The sequence below is a fragment of the Polypterus senegalus genome, chromosome 4 (assembly GCF_016835505.1).
Source record: "Polypterus senegalus isolate Bchr_013 chromosome 4, ASM1683550v1, whole genome shotgun sequence".
In the NCBI taxonomy this organism is placed as follows: Eukaryota; Metazoa; Chordata; class Cladistia; order Polypteriformes; family Polypteridae; genus Polypterus; species Polypterus senegalus.
The window spans coordinates 16,088,371-16,110,536 of NC_053157.1; the positions used below are offsets into that span (position 1 = coordinate 16,088,371).

Here is a 22,166-nt window from a genome sequence, read left to right on the forward strand (position 1 = left end):
TTTAAAGTCAATCCTGAATGACACAGGCAACCAGTGTAGTGACATCAAAACTGGAGAAATGTGTTCGGATTTTCTTTTCCTAGTTAGGATTCTAGCAGCTCCATTCTGCACTCGTTGCAAATGATTTATGTCTTTTTTGGGTAGTCCTGAGAGGAGTGCGTTACAGTAATCTAGTCGACTGAAAACAAAAGCGTGAATTAATTTCTCAGCATCTTTCAATGATATAAGAGGTCTAACTTTAGCTATGTTTCTTAAGTGAAAAAATGCTGTCCTAGTGGTCTGATGAATATGCGATTTAAAATTCAGATTACAGTCAACGGTTACCCCTAAATTTTTTACTTCCGTCTTAACTTGCAATCCTAGTGCATTAAGTTTATTTCTGATAACCTCGCTGAATCCATTATTGCCAATTACCAAAATTTCAGTTTTCTCTTTATTTAGTTTGAGAAAATTACTATTCATCCATTCAGAAATACCAGTAAGACATTGTGTTAGTGTATCGAAAGAGTCGGAGTCATCAGGTGCTATAGATAAGTACAGCTGTGTGTCATCAGCATAGCTGTGGTAGCTCACATTGTAACCTGAGATAATCTGACCTAACGGAAGCATATAGATTGATAAACTTTAACACTACATGCTAGTTATGCTGTGGAGGGTGGCAAGGTCCAAACAATGGTTTAAGCTGAGGGGTCTCCCCCCAGATATATCTATAGCAGTCCTAGAGAAAGCTGAGAGAAGAACAACTAGGTATGAGACCTAAGAGTTATGAGGAGAGTTTGAAGGAGCTTCTGTTTATGCAAATGGAGATTACAAAGTGGTATGATTGAAGTGTTTAAAATGTGTTTAAGTTAAGTTCAACAAGAACTCAGGGGCACAGTTGGATACTCGTTAAGGGTAAATTTCACCCAAACATTAAGAAGTTTTCTATACAGAGAGAACCACAGACCAAGGAGTGTGATAGACAGAACTTTAGGGACGTTCAAAACTTTACTTCTTTGGTGAACAGAAAAGGTTAGAATAGGCCAGCTTCGTTGGGCTGATAGAGCAGTTCTTGACAGTTTCTTTCTTTTTTCTGTTGCTCAACTGTAAAACATCAAATTGTGTGTCGTTGTAGTGTTCTTAATATGTTGCAAAGTGAAAAGAATTTACGATTCTCCCCTTTTTGTTTTCATTAGCATTTACCTTACTGTCCCCCCTTTTTTTTTTTGGAATTGGGGTCGTACGTGGATGGCGAATTAGGTTTTTTAAATAAGGTCGCTTAAAGGATGGACATTGTCGTTGTGATCGCGCAAAAAGAAGAATAAAATGAAAGGGTGCTTCTGCCTGGAAAACAATCATCGAGACTCCATCTTCTCAAAATATTTCGGAAAAATAAAGTCCAAGTAATTGTGAACGCTGCTCACGCCAAAGCTCTTAACCCCTTTTAAACCCCTGCTGCCTTAAACGGTGAATTATATAGTAGCCATGTAAACTGTGATTGGTCAGAGGGATTTTAGCTCTCGTTTTCAATTGGGCGCGTTATTTATAATTTTTTAAACCGATTTGCACACCAGCTCAATATTAATTTTGCAGTCTTTCGGGTTTTTCACGTGAAGGAAACAGAGAGCGAGTGAGTAAGAAAGAGAGAGAGGGAGAGAAAGAGAGAGAGCGGGAAGGCAGAGCTGTCAAGCGGCAGCGCCAGTGACTACGGCGGCGACGGCGGCATCAGCTGCGAAGGGATGCTCCGGTCCGGAGGTTCGGGTGCCCGCTTTCGAGCAGAACCTCTCTGAAGAAGCAACACTTACTGTAGAGCGGCTTTACGCAAAAGCGATTCACACGTTTCAGGATGTTCTGTGCGAAACTCAAGGAGCTCAAAATTACAGGAGAATGTCCGTTTTCAATGCTGGTGCAAAATGAGGAGCCAGGTGAATTCGAGGAAAGCGCCGATACAAATCTTCCCGATGCCGCTGAGCCCGTCTCCAAAGAAGTCGTTGCCACCGAACCGAGCCTCGGACCGCAACGTAAAACGAGCCGGAGTAAAGTTAACCTGCACAGCCTGGGGGAGAGCGTCCGCAAATTAGTGTACCCAGAGGTAAAATAAATGGATGTGTTGCTGCTTCAAAAGTACGTTAGTTTCGTCCATGCCAAACATTTCATTCATTGACAAGATTGCCCTTTAAACCTGACCCTGCATGATTTGTCAAAGGTCTCATTGAACTCAAGTTGATGTTTTATTTATTTATTTTGCAAAATGTACATTATGTAATAAAAGTGATTGTGCATTTTAAACAGCTGCAGCATTATTAGTAATAAATATAAAATATATGTAATGCAGCGCTTATATTATGTTTAGTTTTATCACATGTAATAAATGCCCATCATTACCCTTTCCAGTTGTAAAAGCTGTGCCCTTTTGTCATTTCCAGTTCCACAGGCTGAACGTTGCCTTTTTCAGAATAATCCGACAGCACAAAACAGAGTCAGTATGGTAAGGCATCTTTCATGATATTTACATGACATTTGTAAAAGTAAATAAAGTAAAATTTAATGAAGAGTGTGTGGATGTGCTTGGCACAAGCCAGCGTTGCCAGAACGGGTTTTTTAAGTCGGTGAGACTGCTGTGATCAGGTATGCCAAATGTTTGCACATTCCTTGCATTCTATTTAATAGAACAATGAAAAAGAATGTTAAAATGTTGGAATTAAAAATAAGTTCATTTTCATTTCATTTCATTTTCTAAACAAGGAAAAGCTGCTTGTGAAAACATTGCACGCTATTTTACAGTTCTATAGATTCAGATATGCTGCAGTGATTGTATTTTAACGATGTAATCCAATTGCTCTGTGATGAATGTAAACTTATAAATAAAGGAAAAAAGTATAAAGGTTATTCCCACATTGAAAATAACAAAGGATGAGAAACACATTTTGGCTCTTGAATGAAGGCTGCATAACCGAAAAAAGTCTCTTTACCCTATTTACTTTTTTTTCACAGTGATGCAGCCCTTCTATAATTCTAATTTAAATGTACTGCCTTATTGCCACTTGTTAATATGTGTGTGTGTGTTTGTAGGACACAAGACAGTCAAAATCTAATAAGTCAGGTAGCATAACACTAAACTCTCAAACCCACGTAATCTAATTTGGGATTGCAAGGAGATGGAGTCCACCCTAATAACACAGTTGGCTCAAGTGTGGCGTAGTGGATAAAGTGTGAAGGTTGTGGGTTCAGATCCGGACACTGTGTGACCACGAACAAGTCACGTCACCTGCCTGCAAAACAAATGTTTGAAGTCGGGCCGGACAAAGCATAAGCCAAACAAGTACATGAAAGTCAGGAAATAGTCTACATTGTTCAGTCTTCACTTTATACAAATATTGATCTGTCTTTATCTATACCAGCGGTGGCCAACTCCAATCCTGGAGAACCACAGTGGCTGCAGGTTTACATTCTGTTTTCTTAATTAGCGACTAGATTTTGGTACTAATTAACTTTGTTTAATTCATTTGCTATTTAAGCCTCAGACCTTTTAAGTCAGTCCTGTAGGGCCGCAGTGGCTTCAGGTTTTACTATTTTTTTTTTATTAGTGACGAGATTTTGCTACTAATTAACTTAATTTAATTTATTTGCTATTTAAGATTTAGACCCTTTAAATCAAGGCTGAGCAACTACGGTCTTGGAGGGCCGCAGTGGCTTCAGGTTTTCATTCTGTTTTCTTAATTAGTGACTAGCGTTTGGTACTAATTAACTTAATTTAATTTATTTGCTATTTAAGATTCAGGCCCTTTAAATCGGGGTGCTAAAAACCAGTCCTGGAGGGCCGCAGTGGCTTCAGGTTTTCATTCTGTTTTCTTAATTAGTGACTGGCGTTTGGTGCTAATTAACTTTATTTAATTTATTTGCTATTTAAGCCTCAGACCATTTAAGTCAGGAATGAGCATCGTCAGTCCTGGAGGGCCACAGTGGCTGCAGGTTTTCATTCTATTTTCTTAATTAGTGACGAGATTTTGCTACTAATTAACTTCATTTAAACTGTTTGCTATTTAGGATTTAGGCCCTTTAAATCAAGGCCGAGCAATGTTGGTCCTGGAAGGCCACAGTGGCTTCAGGTTTTCATCCTGTTTTCTTAATTAATGACCATTTTTTGTTACTAATTAACTTAATTTAATTTATTTGCTATTTAAGATTCAGGCCCTTTAAATCGGGGTGCTAAAAACCAGTCCTGGAGGGCCGCAGTGGCTGCAGGTTTTTTCTGTTTTCTTAATTAGTGATCTGATTTTGTTACTAATTAACTTCTTTTGAATTTATTGTGTTTGTCTTGTTCTTCAAGACTCCGACCCCTCATTTGTTTCTTTTTCCTTAAATAGCAGCCGAACAATACTGAGATACAAAATGAGCCAAAACAGGACCAGCAAACTGTGACCATCATACAATATCTACATCAATAAAGAAAGGTGAAGGTCTCAGGAATGCTGAAATGCTCTTAGAAAAGAGAAAATCCACAATTTCAGAAATGTCTGCTATTGCGCAATGAGAGCAGCAACAATCCATGGAATTAAAGAACGGGTTTAATTAACAACAAGAATCAGCACCTCATTAAGCAGATTGTTGGAGTGAATTGGTTGGAGTTTGAGGCCCTGACTTAGTTGGTCTTCTGTTGGCTCACTTACTTCACATTTCACTTCTGTTTGGGTGCCATTTAAGGAAAGAACTGAAGCAATAAAGAGGAATGGTGAAGAAATTTAGGGAAACATTTCTTAAAAACCAAGTCAATTAAAATTAATTCAAAGAAGTTAGCAGCAAAACAGGTCACTAATTAAGAAAAGGGTTAGAATGAAAACTTGCAGCCACTGCGGCCCTCCAGGACTGGTGTTGGGCACCCCTGCTTTAAATCAGGGCTGAGCAATGACCGTCCTGGAGGGCCGCAATGGCTTCAGGTTTTCATTCTAACCCTTTTCTTAATTAGTGACCTGTTTTTGCTACTAATTAACTTCATTTAATTAATTTGTTATTTAAGACACAGACCCTGCCTCTGCGTTCAGTTCAGACTTTCCGGCTTAAGTTATCTTATGTCTAGTTCAGTCTCACCTGAATCTGAATCAGATCGTAAGCCCAACATTTTCTGGAGGGTTTGGGTGGCTCATTTTCCCAAAACATTACTGTATTATTTACCATTTTCTAAATGATTTAATAACAACATTACCCTGTAAAAGTATTCAGTCAAAATCTGCAATTTTTCTGAACAACAAATCTTGTTCTCTGTGATATTTTATTATGAAGCACTGAAACTCCATTTCTTTTTTAAAGTGCCAAAGTTTTATGTTATAAAAAATATTTAAACAAGAACATGGTACAATATGTTGTTTGCAAAAAGCACTTAAGACATGTGTTTACATCAGGGGTGAGCAGCGTTGGTCCTGGAGGGCCGCAGGGGCTTCAGGTTGTTATTCCAACCCCATTGCTCCGTGAGAAGTCATTTACTGCTGATGACACACTTGCTGCTCAAGTGACGCTTTTCTGCTTCATGTTAATTATCACGCTTACTAAGATTTTGAACTCTTAATTGCTTATTTTAGTCCTAAACAGCTGTATTCATTGTTTTAACTGCTCCTTATTAGCAGTAAGATGCCAATGACGTTGGAACCAGCAGTTCTTCATCTCACTTGTCTCCATTTCCACTCGTGTGTATTCATCACTCACTATTTGGTTTAATGAAGTACTTAGAAGGAAACTGAAGAGAAAGTGAAGAACTTAAAATTACTCGTCTGTTTTAGGCTTCAGATCACTTGGAGGATATGTGTATCATTAGAAAGGACAAAAAATCTATTATTTTAGAATGAGCTGGCATGGTAGAGTTAAAACATGAACAAGAGATAAAATGAACTCTTTTAGGGCTGATGTCAACTTTTGTCAAAATTCAGGAGGACGGTAATCGGCTGTAAACTGTAACAAAACTTGCCCTCACATTTTAGTTCGATTCTCTTTGCTAGGATGAAAGTTACATAGCTTTGTTGATTTAACGTCGATTCCCTACGTGTGCATGAGTAGCGAAGAGCAAACATCCTCTAAAATGGCACCGACATCTGGCAAGAGACCAAAGCGAATGTGCAAAGCAAAATACTCCATGGATGTTTCACGTAATTTTGTGACTTGTCAGACTCCCGAATTTGATGCAAGTGATCTGGAGATGGAGATCAAAAGTGAAAGTGAGGTACCAGCATCATCTGATCGGTCCCCAGGTGATCGTGGTGCTGAACACTTTAATGTAGCTCATGTGCCCACAGCATTGTTTGCCTGGGAGGACCACCACTTATGATGACAAGAGGTACAAACCAGATTGCGTCACACTGCGACTGCCACCGCCACCTACCTGCTGTGCGAAGACAGGCAGGCAGCTGCCCACCATGCATTCCTGCTGACCATCGAGGTTCCCCCAACGCAGCCACTGTCACCAGAGGTGCCCAACATGCGCCAACAGCAGCCACAGCACAAAGCAACTGACGTTTTATATTGACTTATGTGTGAAACCATTGCTTTGTGTGCTTTTCAGAAAACTGAGTTCTTTGGAAAAAATATTCAGCCCTCAAAGAGTTAAATAAGATTTGTTATTGGTGAGGATTGGCTTCTAATTAAGAAACTGGGATTGGAACAAAAATCTGCCGCCACTGTGGCTCTCCAGGATCAGAGTTGGCCACCCAGGAGTCCTCAAACTCAGTCCTGGGGACCCTCTGTGGCTGCAGGCTTTTCTTCCCACTAGATTCCCAATCAGTGACAATAACTGATCTCATTTAATTAGCTGCTCTTTTTTTTCCTTCTCTTATTCTACATTCAGAAAAGCACAATCGTGTGATTTTTACATTTATTAAACATTTAGAAGTATTTCTATTGTTGTCAATATCTTTAAATACTCGACTAATTTTTTTTCTATTATTTTGACCTTTTACTGTGTAGTTTTTTTTCTTTCATTGTATCTTAATAAAGGCGGCATGGTGGCGCAGTGGTAGTGCTGCTGCCTCGCAGTTAGGGGACCTGGGTTCGCTTCCCGGGCCTTCCCTGCGTGGAGTTTGCATGTTCTCCCCGTGTCTGCGTGGGTTTCCTCCAGGCACTCCGGTTTCCTCCCACAGTCCAAAGACATGCCAGTTAGGTGGATTGGCGATTCTAAATTGGCCCGTGTGTGTCCTGCAGTGGGTTGGCACCCTGCCCAGGATTGGTTCCTGCCTTGTGCCCTGTGTTGGCTGGGATTGGCTCCAGCAGACCCCCGTGACCCTGTGTTTGGATTCAGCGGGTTGGAAAATGGATGTATCTTAATAATGACAATTAAAAAGAGGTAGACCAGAGAGAAACCTGGGAGAACGACACTGAATCATGAAGGGCTGCAACTACTTTAGAGTCAGACCCACTAATTCATAAATAATGGATTAAATAACTAGAAAACCTGCAAAAGAACAATGAAAATCAGGATAAAAATAGTGTTTAAAAGTAAAAGAAATTCATTTCTCATTTAACTGCTTAAACTTTTAATAACAATTTACCAAATTTAGTTTTGTGATTTTTACATTGACTCCAAAACACAGGAACTGGGTAATGACAGATCACTTCATTAGGCTAGCAGTCTAATTAAAAATAGAAGTTACTTGGAATAAAAACCTGCAGCCCCCGGGGGGTCCCCAGGACCAAGATTGTGAACCTCTGATCTATACAGTGACTTTAATGTTTTTAATGTAGTGCCTCCATCCGGGAATGCCATTTCAAGGTTGCAGCGCATGATAAAAAGCATTCCTTTCACATCATGTCCATCCATCTGTCCATTTTCAGATAGATAGATAGATAGATACTTTATTAATCCCAAGGGGAAATTCACATAATCCAGCAGCAGTATACTGATACAAAGAAACAATATTAAATTAAATAGTAATGATCAATGAAATAGAGAAAAATAGAGATAAAAAGGTAAAAAGATAAAGTCATATACGGAGCTGCTGGAAAGGCTGCCACTCGGATGCGACGCCGGAATCCACCTTAAATCAGATTCACTATGATTAGCAAGTGCATTCAGAAAGTTTTCGGACCCCATCACTTTCTGCATATTTTCATGTGTTGTAAATTTAATTTTCAAATGGGTAATTTTGCCTTTTTTTTTTTTTGCCCTACACCTAATAGCCCCTAATGGTAAAGTGTAAAAACGTGTTTTCAGAAAGATTTGCAAATTTCTTAAAAATGAAAAACTGAAATCTCTCCTTCATAGAAGTATTCAGACCCTTTTCTCTGGTACTCCAAATCCTTTCATTTGCTTTTATTGTCCTGTCGAGAGCTTGACTGGAGTCCTCCTCTGGCAAACTGGAACTGATCAGACATCATCTAGAAGGGCACACGTGTGACTTGCGTATGGAACAGGGGAGGGCAAAGTCGTTCCTGGAGGGCCGCGGTGGCTGCAGGTTTTTGTTCCAACCCAGCTGCTTAATAAGAAGCACTTATTGCTCAAGTAACACTTGTGCTTCATTTTAGTTGTCTCGCTCATTAAGATTTTGAACCCTTAATGCTTATTTTAGTCTTAAACAGCCGTGTTTTTGTTTTTTAACTGCTCCTTGTTAGCAATACAAAGCAAATGACAAAAGAAAGCAGCAGTCCTCCATTTAGCGTGTTTCCGTTTGCACCCGTGTGTATTTATCAGCCGTTATTTGGTTTAATTAAATACTTGGAAGGAAAGTGAAGAGAAAAAAGTGAAGGACAAAGAATTACTCATCCATTTTAGACTTCAGATTATTTGGATGATATCCTTAGAAAGTTAAAAACAATCTCGGATATGAGAATGACCAGGCATGGACAGAGTTAAAGCACTGACAAGCCATGAAATTACATTACTGGCAAGGATTGTTTTCTAATTAAGCAACTGGGTTGGAACAAAAACCTGAGGCCACTGTGGCCTTTCAGGACTGACTTTGCCCACCGCGGCATAGAAGGTCTCGTAATTCACACTGTATGTCAGGACATAAACCAAGCCATGAAGCCTAAGGATCTCTTTGTAGACCACGGTGATAAAATTGTGGTGAGGTACAGATCAGGGCAAGGGGATGAAACCATTTCTGAACCTTTGAATCTTCCCAGGAGCACAGTGGCCTCCGGAATTCTGAGTCTGAAGAGCTTTGGAGCCATCAGGACTCTTCCTGGAGCTGGACATCAAACTGAGTAACCAGAAAAGGAGGGATTTGGTTAGGAAGGCAACCAAAAATACCCAAAGGTCACTCTAACAGAGCTTTAGAAGTCCACTGCTGAGATGGGAGAACCAATCGGAAGGACAACCATCTCAACAGCACTCCATTAATCAGGCGTTTGTAATCGAGTAGCTAGATTGATGCCAGTCTTGAGTTACCAGCATGTGATAGCCTGCTTGGACCCTGAGACCATAAGGAAAACATTCTCTGGTCTAATGAGACAGAAATTGAGCTTTTTGGCCAAAACTTCAAGGACCGTTTTTAATGAAGACCAGGGACTGCTCATCACCTGTGTTGAAACATGATGGTGGCAGCATCATGTTATGGGGATACTTCTCATCGGCAGGGACAGAGAGACTGGTCAGAACTGAGGGAAGGATGTTGTGTTTAATAATAATAATTCTTTGCATTTATATAGCGCTTTTTTCACTACTCAAAGCGCTCAGCAATTGTAGGTTAAGGGCCTTGCTCAAGGGCCCAACAGAACAGAGTCTCTTTTAGCATTTACGGGATTGAAACCGACAACCTTCTGATTACCAGTGCAGATCCCTAGCCTCAGATCCACCACTCCACTAAGGTGTTTGTCCCACGTATACAGCTGGGCAGGCACTGTATGGTATACTGTATACTGTGGTCCGTGTCTCTGATGCAGCCATACAAAGAGGTCCTTGAAGACGACCTGCTCCAGAGTGAATGTGACCTCAGGCAGTGGTGACAGTTTATTTTCATATTTTCAGCACGACAATAGGCTGAAATATACAGCCAAGACAATGCTGGGGTGGTTTTGAGACTGTCCTTGAGTGGTCAGCGCCAAAGAAAAGACTTAAACCCCATAGACCGGGGGTGTCAAACTCCGGGTCTGGAGGGACGCAGTGGTTGCAGGTTTTAATTCTAACCCTTTTCCTAATAAGTGACCAGTTTTCACTGCTAATTAACTCCTTTTCCCTTCATTTTAACAGCCCTGTTTTTAAGGATTCAGTCCTCTGAATTGATTTGTTTCTTCATTAAATGACAACCAAACAGAAATCAGATGTGAAACTAGCCAACAGATGACCAGCTAAACTGGGATTTCAAACTGCAACCAATTTCACTCCAACCAATCTCTTAATGAGAAGCCGATCCTTGCTGGTCATTAAACCTGTTATTTAATTCCATGGCTTGTTGCTGCTCTCATTCTACCACAGCAGACATTTCCAAAAGTGATGATTTTTCTAAGAACACTGTCAAAATGTTTTGGTGACCTGAGAGATCAACCTTTCCGAGACCATCACCTTTCTTCATTTTCAGATATTGTGCGGTGGGCACAGGTAATGGTCATGTGGCGGCTCGTTTCGCGACTCATTATTGTTTGGCTGCTAATTATGGAAGAAGAGACAACTAGGGGGCCTGAGTCAAAATTAAGGCAAAAGAAGTTAATTAGCAGTAAAGTCCGGTCACTAATTAAGAAGATGGTTAGAATGAAAACCTGCAGCCACAGCTGCCCTCCAGGACCGGAGTTCGACACCCATGCCATAGACCATCTCTGGAGGAGCCTGACAAAGGCACTGACAATTCACAAATACTTCCCATCCAGTCTAAAGGAGCTTTAAGGGATCTGCCAGGAACAATGGGATAAACAGCCCAAATCCAGGTGTGCAAAGCCTGTATAGCAAAAAAAGGCTTGAAGCTGGAATTTCTGCTCAAGGTGCAGGTTCTGAATGCTTAAATGAATGAGAGATTTCAGTTTTTGATTTTTAATATGTTTATAAATCTTTCTGAAAACATGTTTTCACATAGTCAAGAATGTAAATTGATGGGCAAAAATGACAAATGTGTCCATTTAAAATTAAATCTACAACACTAGAAAGAGAACATAAAGTGAAGAGATTACAGTACATTCATACGTTCACTATACATTAACAGATTTATTGAGTTCTCGTTGTCACATGCACAAAGTACATACTGTACCGAAGTAATTTCCCCCATAGGATTGTATGTAAATACAATTAATCCCTTCCAGACCGTATGAATTGTATGTAAATATATTTTTTTAAAGATTTTTAAGCACACATATAGTTAATTATACCATAGAATGCACAGCGTAATAGTAAACTAAATGTAAAAACATTGAATAACACTGAGAAAACATTGAACAACAGAGAAAACTAACACTGTAAGAGTTCACGCTGTAGCACTACGAACCGCTTCTTAAAAACACTTTTTTAAATGAGTTTTAATCACAGGGAAAAAAATGAACATTTCAAAAATCCGTAATTTAATAAACCACCAAGAAAAGTAACATTGCAACAATGCACGCTACGAACCGATCGCTGTAAACAAAAGTGAAGTGGAGGTTAAAATCCAATAGAAAAAAGTCTTCATTAAATACAACGAGGTTAAAACAATGCTCGAATCTGTCTCTTTAAAAGCAAGCCTTATGCGTCCAGCCGTCTCTCTCTCTCGTGGGCGTCTGTATGTGTATGTGTCTCTTTCTCTCTCTCTCTCTCTCTCTCTCTCTCTCTCTCTCTCTCTCGTGGGCGTCTGTATGTGTATGTGTCTCTTTCTCTCTCTCTCTCTCGCGGCACAGGGAATGCATAGGGAGAGACTGAACACGTGCGGAAATCATTGGCGTGCACAAACCGAAAGGAAAACTGGCTTGTTCGCATACCGAGTCTGTGGTCATAAACAGATGCAAAAGTTCGGTGAACTTTTTGTTCATAAACCGATTTGTACGTGTTCTGAGACGTTTGTGAATCGAGATTCCACTGTACAATGAAATTCTCACTGGCATATTTCTAATCAACATGCAAGCCATTTCCGCTGTCTGCCGCCATGATTAGTGAACATTAGAGTTCTTCTGATGCCTTCACTTGGACTCATACCTGAAGTTATCAGGTATTTCTGATCTTTTCAAACTATTATTCATCCTCCTCTAGGTGACCCGACTGAGGCTGATTAATTAAGTAAGCCACAGCCTGTGTCCAAGTGGCACGCTACACCTGTCTTTTGTCCTCTTTTCAGCCAATGCCATCTCAAAGTTCTTTCTGCAGCCTCCATGTTGCTGTTAATGGCTCTTGCCCTGCTTGCCCTTTGGTGATGACAAAGATTCCTTACAGCAGCGTTTCTCAACCTTTAAGTATTTGCGACCCGAGTTTTCATAACAGTTTTAATCACGCCCCCCCTAACATTTTTTTTGAAATGTAGATGCATATTTTATTATACCTACTTAATTTTTATCGACATTTATCTAACTCTATATTTATTGTTCTAGTATCAGAATATAGTTTAAGTTAATTTGTTTTGGTCTCAACAGATGTTTTTTTCATATTTTTGATTCTTGTTTTCTTTTTTTCACATCTTCGCGCCCCCCTTTTTGTTACTTTGTGCCCCACAGGTTGAGAACCACTGCCTTACAGGCCTACCTCAAAATTTCTTACCTGAAAATTTTCAAAACACAGTTTACAACAATATTTAAAGACGGTGTCAACCAGGTGTCAATACCTGGTAGGCCCAAACGTGTTGTGAGGGTCTGCTGGGAAAGGCTGGCAGAGTCCCCTGTCAGAAGTAGCTTCAACTCCCACCTCCGGCAGAACTTCAACCACGCCCCGAGGGAGGTGGGGACATTGAGTCCAATGGGCCATGTTCCGTGCCTCTATTGTTGAGGCGGCTGACCGGAGCTGTGGCCGTAAGGTGGTTGGTGCCTGTCGGCGGCAATCCCCAACCCGCTGGTGGACACCGCGTGAGGGATGCCGTCAAGCTGAAGAAGGAGTCCTATAGGACTTTTTGTCCTGTGGGTCTCTGGAGGCAGCTGATAGGTACCGCAGGCCAAGCGAACGCTGCTTCGTTGTTGCTGAGGCAAAACTCGGGCATGGGAGGAGTTTGGAGAGGCCATGGAGAACACTTTCGGACGGCTTCGAGGAGATTCTGGTCCACCGTCCGCCTCAGGAGGGGAAGCAGTGCAGTGTCAACACCGTATATGGTGGGATGGTGCGCTGCTGACCTCACTGACGCTAGGGTCGGTGGGAGGAGTACTTCAAGACCTCCTCAATCCCACTAACATGCCTTCCACGAGGAAGCAGAGCCTGGGGACTCTGAGGTGGGCTCTCCCATCTCTGGGACTGAAGTCACCAAGGTGGTCAAAAAACTCCTTGGTGGCAGGGCCCGGGGGTGGATGAGATACCGAGTTCCTTAAGGCTCTGGATGTTGTAGGACTGTCTTGGTTGACACGCCTCTGCAACATCGCATGGACATCGGGACAGTGCCTCTGGATTGGCAGACCGGGTGGTGGTCCCCTCTTTAAAAGGGGACCGGAGGGTGTGTTCCAACTATAGAGGGATCACACCTCAGCCTCCCTGGAAAAGTCTATTCGGGGTTCTGGAGAGGAGGGTCCGCCGGATAGTCAACCTCGGATTCAGGAGGAACAGTGTGGTTTTCGGCCCTGGTCGCGGAACAGTGGACCAGCTCTTCACCCTTAGCAGAGTCCTGAGGGTGCATGGGAGTTTGCCCGACCGGTCTACATGTGTTTTGTGGACTTGGAAAAGGCATTCGACCGTGTCCCTCGGGAATCCTGTGGGGGTGCTCCGGGAGTATGGGGTACCGGACCCCTGATAAGAGCTGTTCGGTCTCTGTACAACCGTGTCAGAGCTTGGTCCGCATTGCCGCAGTAAGTCGAGCCCGCTTCCAGTGAGAGTTGGACTCGCCAGGGCTGCCCTTTGTCACCGATTCTGTTCATAACTTTTATGGACAGAATTTCTAGGCGCAGCCAGGGTGTTGAAGGGGTCCGGTTTGGTGGACTCAGGATTGGGTCACTGCTTTTGCAGATGATGTTGTCCTGTTTGCTTCATCAGGCCGTGATCTTCAGCTCTCTGGATCGGTTCGCAGCTGAGTGTGAAGTGGCTGGGATGAGAATCAGCACCTCCAAATCCGAGAGCATGGTCCTCAGCCGAAAAGGGTGGAGTGCCCTCTCAGGGTTGGGGAGAGATCCTGCCCCAAGTGGAGGAGTTCAAGTATCTCGGGTCTTGTTCACGAGTGAGGGAAGAATGGAGCGTGAGATGACAGGCGGATCGGTGCGCGCCGCAGTGATGCGGGCTCTGCATCGGTCTGTCGTGGTGAAAAGGAGCTGAGCCGTAAGGCAAAGCTCTCAATTTACCAGTCGATCTACGCCCTACCCTCACCTATGGTCATGAGCTATGGGTAGTGACCAAAGAACAGATCGCAATACAAGCGGCTGAAATGAGTTTCCTCCGCAGGGTGTCTGGGCTTTCCCTTAAAGATAGGGTGAGAAGCTCAGTTATCCGGGAGGGGCTCAGAGTAGAGCCGCTGCTCCTCCGCATCGAGAGGAGTCAGATGAGGTGGCTCGGCATCTGATCAGGATGCCTCCTGGACGCCTCCCTGGTGAGGTGTTCCGGCACGCCCAACCGGGAGGAGGCCCGGGGAAGACCCAGGACACGCTGGAGGGACTATGTCTCCCGGCTGGCCTGGGAACGCTTTGGGATTCTCCCGAAGAGCTGGAAGAAGTGGCCGGGAGAGGGAAGTCTGGGCCTCTCTGCTTAAGCTGCTGCCCCCGCGACCCGACCTCGGATAAGCGGAAGAGGTTGGATGGATGGATGAATTTTGCAACATTTCATTTCAATCACCTATTTTGTGACTTCCTGACATATGGTAAGCAGTGTTGTGGGCAATGTGTTAAAATGTGTTACATAAAGTCAGATTACGTTTTAGAGTAACATAATGCAATACTTATTTTATTCAAGTAAAAATACCCATGTTACTTAAAAAAATTAACATGCGTTACTGTATGTTTTGTCTTGGTAGAGTAATATATTGCTCTAAGTTCCCCTTTTGTATTATTGATAATTAGCCTTTCTCAGAATGCCTAATCTCACAGACTTACCACTGTTTATAAGGTAGAAAGCATATGACAGGGTGCCTCGAGAGGAGCTGTATTGCATGAGGAAGTCGGGAACCCGCAGAGATAACATGCAAACTCCACCGCCCAGGGCAAACATTAAATAAGGAAAAAAATGAGACACTGGCACTGTTGTTCGATGTCTCACGCTTAGCTAACTATTTATATTATGCACACATTTGCATTCCTAAAAATCATTAGTAGAGGATTTAACTGTAAGGAATTAAAACATTTTACATGTTTTACCATCTTGGTTTTAATTATCCACCTAAAAGAATACTGGGCCACATAATATAAGCCTTGAGGTATCTTGACTGACAACTAAAGGATGCAGACCCATAACCAAGAGGGTTAAGAATGTAAATAAATGAAGAATCAAGAATGACACCGTGGTTAAGGCTGTTGACTCACAGCTGCCGGCATTTTTATCTTTAGTTGTTTTATTTAGTAGGGACAATGCAGTCTTTTTCAAAGCATACACTTGCATGATATTCTGGTGTACAGACCAGTCCAGAGGAAAAAGATTGACCTCTTTTGAGAATATTTTTAAAATCACACATTAAGTTTTGCTTTTCTGTCATCATTGTATGTTTACTATGGTTAGCGGTACAAATAATCAGAATTATTACTGTAATTTAATAATTGTCACAAATCTTCAAAATGAAATATTGTTGTAAACTGTATTTTGAACATTTGCAGGTAAGAAATTTTGAGGTAGGCCTGTAAGGAATCTTTGTCATCACCAGGGAGCAAGCAGGGCAAGAGCCATTAACAGCTGCAGAAAGAACTTTGAGATGGCATTGACCAGCGTTTCTCAACCTTTAAGTTTTTGCAACCTGGGTTTTCATAACAGTTTTAATCGCGCCCCCCTAACATTTTTTTTAAAGGAGCCCACTAATACCAATTTGTTCTTTTTTAATTATAATGATATATCATAGATGCATATTTTATTATGGGGCGGCACGGTGGTGCAGTGGGTAGCGCTGCTGACTCACAGATAGGAGACCCGGGTTTGCTTCCCGGGTCCTCCCTGCGTGGAGTTTGCATGTTCTCCCTGTTGTCTTTGTGGGTTTCCTCCCATAGTCCAAAGACATGCAGGTTAGGTGTATTGGGAATCCTAAATTGTCCCTAGTGACTGCTTGGTGTGTGTGTGTTCCTGCCTTGCACCCTGTGTTGGCTGGGATTGGCTCCAGCAGACCCCCGTGACCCTGTGGTTAGGATGATGGGTGGATATTTTATTATACCTACTTAACTTTTACCGACATTTATCTAACTCTATATCTATTTTTCTAGTATCAGAGTGTAGTTTAAGTTAATTTGTTTTGGTTTCAATAGATGTATTTTTCATATTTTTGATTCTTCTTTTTTTCACATCTTCACGCCCCCCTTTTTGTTACTTCGTGGCTCCCTAGGGGGGCCCACCCCACAGGTGGAGAACCGCTGGCATTGGCTGAAAAGAGGACAAAAGACGGGTGTAGCGTGTCACTTGGACACAGGCTGTGGCTTACTTAATTAATCAGCCTCAGTCGGGTCACCTAGTGGAGGGTGAATAGTAGTTTGAAAAGTTTAGAAATTCCTGATAATGTCAGGTATGAGTCCAAGTGAAGGCATCAGATGTTTATTAGAACTCTAATGCTCACTAATCATGGCGGCAGACAGTGGCAACTTTCACTAAAAACATTGCGTATCTGGAGGTATTTTCTCGAGACAAAGATTAATAGGACTCATATTCCAGCGATGTAGCTGAGGTATGGTATCGCCAGTGTCTTCTTACAAAAGCCAGTGGGGCAGCAAGCACATCCTCAGCACTGGGTCATTCTTAAGAGGGAGCTGACGCCTCTCCAAGTTCACAAACAGAGTAAAACTGATTGGTTATTTAAGGTCAGCGATTTCGAATATGATGTTATTTTTGATTTTTGATCCTTTACTAGGGATCAAGCCCCCTATCAGAGGGTGACAGTGACAAATTTCTGCTTCAATTGAGAATATTTAGTTTTTAAACATTAAAATTGAAGTAAATATTTTAATATTTCAAACTGTTCTTGTTCCTCATGAAGTAAACCATTGCATTTCTTAGAAACACCTCAAATTAACTTAGGCTTAACGCTAATTCTGACTTGTTCTGATTTCTTTCCATTATTTCTTTAGCGCTGTATAATTATGCAGTTGTGTTTTTCCGTAGCTCTGGGTATCTGGATGCTCACAGAAACGTGGAAGATTCAGAAAGTTTTATAAAAGTGATGAAGAGTTTCTCAGAAAAATCAGGTAAGGCCAATGTGTGATTACTCTCAGTAAGTTGAATGTTTTTTTGAATACTGTGATCTTTCTAGCGTTTACCTATTTACAGGAATTCCAATGAACACCTTAAAAATTTCCCTCGGTGAAGAGCTCTTCAAAATCTGCTATGAAGAAGATCAGCATATCTTAGACGCGATTGGGGGGACGTTGAACGACTTCTTGAACAGCTTCAACGAGCTTCTGAAACAAAGCAGCTGTCATCAGGCTTGTAAGGGTGACATGGAGAATGAAGCCTCCGTTCTCTGTGTGGAGAAGGAGCCTGGCTTTCTGACCGTCTACTATTTCCATCCAAGAAAGACAACCGAATTATTCTTTGCTGGGATTATCAAAGCAGCAGCTGTCACGTTATACCAGACTGAAGTGGACATCACGGTGCAGCACTTGAGCCTCAACGAAAGAGTTCAAGATTTCCATCAGCAGCCATATCTGCTCTATAATGTCGTCCTGAACAGCAGCAACGTCTTAGCTCTCAGCCCACTGAAGGCCCACTCAGGGTTAGAAATTCCTGTGGCCTTCTTTTGTCGGACATTTCCCTTTCACATCTTGTTTGATGAGGATATGACCCTACTGCAAATTGGCAATGGCTTCCGGAAGCGGTTGATTCGAAAAGATGTTCAGAGAAAGCCCACCTTTGAGGAGTACTTTGTCATCTTGTCTCCGGGAATCAGAAGTACTTTCCAAGGCATTTTAACCATGCTGAATACCCTCTTCATTTTGAGGATAAAGCAAGCTGCCAGTGATTTTGATGGTGCGCCTCAGGTAATCAAACCTACGTTAGTTTGTGAAACTGATATTATACAAATAAATAAATAAATAAAATCAATATTTAAGTAAAGGAGACCTGGGTTTGCATGTTTGCATGTTCTCCCCGTGTCTGTGTGGGTTTCCTCCCACAGTCCAAAGACATGCAGGTTAGGTGCAGTGGCAATCCTAAATTGTCCCTAGTGTATGCTTGGTGTGTGTGTGCCCTGTGGTGGGCTGGCACCCTGCCTGGGGTTTGTTCCCTGCCTTGTGCCCTGTGTTAGCAGGGATTGGCTCCAGTAGACCCCCGTGACCTTGTGTTCTGATACAGTGGGTTGAATAATGACTGAATATTTAAGTAAGGGTTAATGAATGTAATGATACACAGTGGATTCAGAAAGCATTCAGACCCCTTCACTTACCACACACTTTATTGTGCTGCAGATTTGATTTTCAATGGTGTGGCCGGATGCAGAAATGACAAACTGGACAGCCGAGAAATTTCTGGACACCAACTGGGCCGTCCCTTTTATTTTTCCCAGGGCAAAAAAAAAAAAAAAAGAAAAGAACTTAAGTAGTGCACATTGGCGCATGGCCCTTCAATGGGGATTTGAAATAGATTTTAGGTGGCTGGCTATAGTGTAGCTGTGTCTGGCAGCTTGCCCTGGCCAACAGTGATGCCTCTTTCTGGGATACTTGGGTTTAGTGGGACTGGAAGGGGTGGAGCTAATCACCCTCACTTGGGCGGCTTCTTGAAACTGCAGGGAGAGAAAGACAAGAGAACTTCAGTGGCAGCACCCCCTGTTGCTTTGGTGGGTTATTACATACCTTGACAGAACCTACGAGGGAGTCCTGCAACGCACATGCATGACATTGGATACATTTGCCATTTAAGCTTGTCAGTCTGCACTCAATAACCAATAAGAACAAAGTAAAAAAACTGAAATTTCAGTACAGCTCATTTGGCAGCAACTCCACTTGAAGTAAGGCTCTACAAGCTTTGTACACCTGCATTTGGATATTTTTTTCCCATTTTTCCTGGCAGATCCTCTCAAGCTCCATTAGATTGAATGAGAAGCATCTGTAAACTACCATCTTGTAAATTTGCCATTATGTAAATGTATTAAAAACCCAGACCTTCAGAGGGGACCTCATCCCGCTCTCCAAAATAGCTTACATTTACATACATGTCTGCTTACTTTACAGGTGTCCTGCAATTCAAGCTCTCCAAAATCCTTTACATACGTAGGAGTTTCCCATTTTTACTGGCAGATCCTCTCAGGTTACGTTAGATTGAATGAGAAGCATCTGTAAACTACCATCTTGTAAATCTGCCATTACAATGGAACCTGTAATTTCCCCCATAGGATTGTATGTAAATACAATTAATCCATTCTGGACCATACGAGCTGTATGTAAATATATCTTTTTAAAGGTTTTTAAGCACAAAAATAGTTAATTATACCATAGAATGCACAGTGCAATAGTAAACTAAATGGAAAAACATTGAATAATACTGAGAAAACCTTGAACAACAGAGAAAACTAACATTGCAAGAGTTTACGATATAGCGCTACTAACCGCTCTCTGTAAACACTTTTTTTAATGAGTTTTAAGCACAGGGAAAAAAAAGAAAAATTTGAAAAATCCGTAATTTATACAAAAACTAACCATAAACAACCAAGAAAACTAACCTTGCATGAGTCGAGTTCTGGCATGAAGGAAGTGAGGAGGAACTGGGTGGAGAGGAGATTACAGTTTTGAGGTAAAGTCTGTGATGATGCGGGTTCGCTGTATGCTCCCATTTCGCTTCCGGGAGCCCTTAAATCCGTCACCATCACTACAATGGAGCAATCAGATGGTGCAAAAAGTTATTAAAATCAACAAAACAACAATCAAAAACAAAGTCCAAATTCAATAAAGTGCAGTGTTTTCAGAATCCTTCAATAAATAAATAATCCAATAAAAACAGAAGTGAAGTGGCGGTTAAAATCCAATAGAAAAAAGTCTTCATTAAATACGAGATTAAAACAATGCTGGAAGCAGTCTCTTTAAAAACAAGCCTGGTGTATTCTTTAACTGCCTTCTCGTGCTCTCTCTCTCTCGCTCTCTGCACAGTGAATGCACAGGGAGAGACTGAACACGTGCGGAAATCATCGCCGCGTACGAACCGGAAGGGAAACTGGCTTATTAGTCACCCGAGTGTGTGGTTGTGAACAGATGCAAAAGTTTGGTGAACTTATTGGTTGTAACCCGATTTGTACGTGGTCTGAGACGTTCGTGACCCGAGGTTCCGCTGTATGTACAGTGGTGTGAAAAACTATTTGCCCCTTCCTGATTTCTTATTCTTTTGCATGTTTGTCACACAAAATGTTTCTGATCATCAAACACCTTTAACCATTAGTCAAATATAACACAAATAAACACAAAATGCAGTTTTTAAATGATGGTTTTTATTATTTAGGGAGAAAAAAAATCCAAACCTACATAGCCCTGTGTGAAGAAGTAATTGCCCCCTGAACCTAATAACTGGTTGGGCCACCCTTAGCAGCAATAACTGCAATCAAGCGTTTGCGATAACTTGCAATGAGTCTTTTACAGCGCTCTGGAGGAATTTTGGCCCTCTCATCTTTGCAGAATTGTTGTAATTCAGCTTTATTTGAGGGTTTTCTAGCATGAAGCGCCTTTTTAAGGTCATGTCATAGCATCTCAATTGGATTCAGGTCAGGACTTTGACTAGGCCACTCCAAAGTCTTCATTTTGTTTTTCTTCAGCCATTTAGAGGTGGATTTGCTGGTGTGTTTTGGGTCATTGTCCTGTTGCAGCACCCAAGATCGCTTCAGCTTGAGTTGACAAACAGATGGCCGGACATTCTCCTTCAGGATTTTTTGGTAGACAGTAGAATTCATGGTTCCATCTATCACAGCAAGCCTTCCAGGTCCTGAAGCAGCAAAACAACCCCAGACCATCACACTACCACCACCATATTTTACTGTTGGTATGATGTTCTTTTTCTGAAATGCTGTGTTCCTTTTACGCCAGATGTAACGGGACATTTGCCTTCCACAAAGTTCAGCTTTTGTCTCATCAGTCCACAAGATATTTTCCCAAAAGTCTTGGCAATCATTGAGATGTTTCTTAGCAAAATTGAGACGAGCCCTAATGTTCTTTTTGCTTAATAGTGGTTTGCGTCTTGGAAATCTGCCATGCAGGCCGTTTTGCCCAGTCTCTTTCTTATGGTGGAGTCGTAAACACTGACCTTAATTGAGGCAAGTGAGGCCTGCAGTTCTTTAGACGTTGTCCTGGGGTCTTTTGTGACCTCTCGGATGAGTCGTCTCTGCGCTCTTGGGGTAATTTTGGTTTGGCCGGCCACTCCTGAGAAGGTTCACCACTGTTCCATGTTTTTGCCATTTGTGGATAATGGCTCTCACTGTGGTTCGCTGGAGTCCCAAAGCTTTAGAAATGGCTTTATAACCTTTACCAGACTGATAGATCTGAATTACTTCTGTTCTCATTTGTTCCTGAATTTCTTTGGATCTTGGCACGATGTCTAGCTTTTGAGGTGCTGTTGGTCTACTTCTCTGTGTCAGGCAGCTCCTATTTAAGTGATTTCTTGATTGAAACAGGTGTGGCAGTAATCAGGCCTGGTGGTGGCTACGGAAGTTGAACTCAGGTGTGATACACCACAGGTTATTTTTTAACAAGGGGGCAATTCCTTTTTCACACAGGGCCGTGTAGGTTTGGATTTTTTTTCTCCCTAAATAATAAAAGCCATCATTTAAAAACTGCATTTTGTGTTTACTTGTGTTATATTTGACTAATGGTTAAATGTGTTTGATGATCAGAACCATTTTGTGTGACAAACATGCAAAAGAATAAGAAATCAGGAAGGGGGCAAATAGTTTTTCACACCACTTTAAATATATTAAAAATCTCTCATTCATTTAAGTATTCAGAATCTGCCCCTTTAGCTTTGATCTGTTTTTTTTTTTTTGCAATTCTGTACAAGCTTTGCACACCTGGATTTCGGCTTTTTAATCCCATTCTTC

General features: G+C 41.8%; 1 protein-coding gene across 1 annotated transcript in view; it reads left to right on the top strand.

Annotated features, from left to right (window-relative positions):
• Positions 1–1,497: 1,497 nt before the first annotated feature.
• gucy1a1 (guanylate cyclase 1 soluble subunit alpha 1) overlaps positions 1,498–22,166 on the top strand; it is a 61,626-nt gene continuing 40,957 nt past the window's right edge. Inside the window, exons 1-4 of the mRNA XM_039750290.1 lie at positions 1,498–2,071; positions 2,406–2,467; positions 17,261–17,343; positions 17,426–18,135. Of these exons, the coding sequence (XP_039606224.1) occupies positions 1,826–2,071; positions 2,406–2,467; positions 17,261–17,343; positions 17,426–18,135 (1,101 nt within the window). The 5' untranslated portion in view covers positions 1,498–1,825. The remainder of the gene's footprint in view (positions 2,072–2,405; positions 2,468–17,260; positions 17,344–17,425; positions 18,136–22,166) is intronic.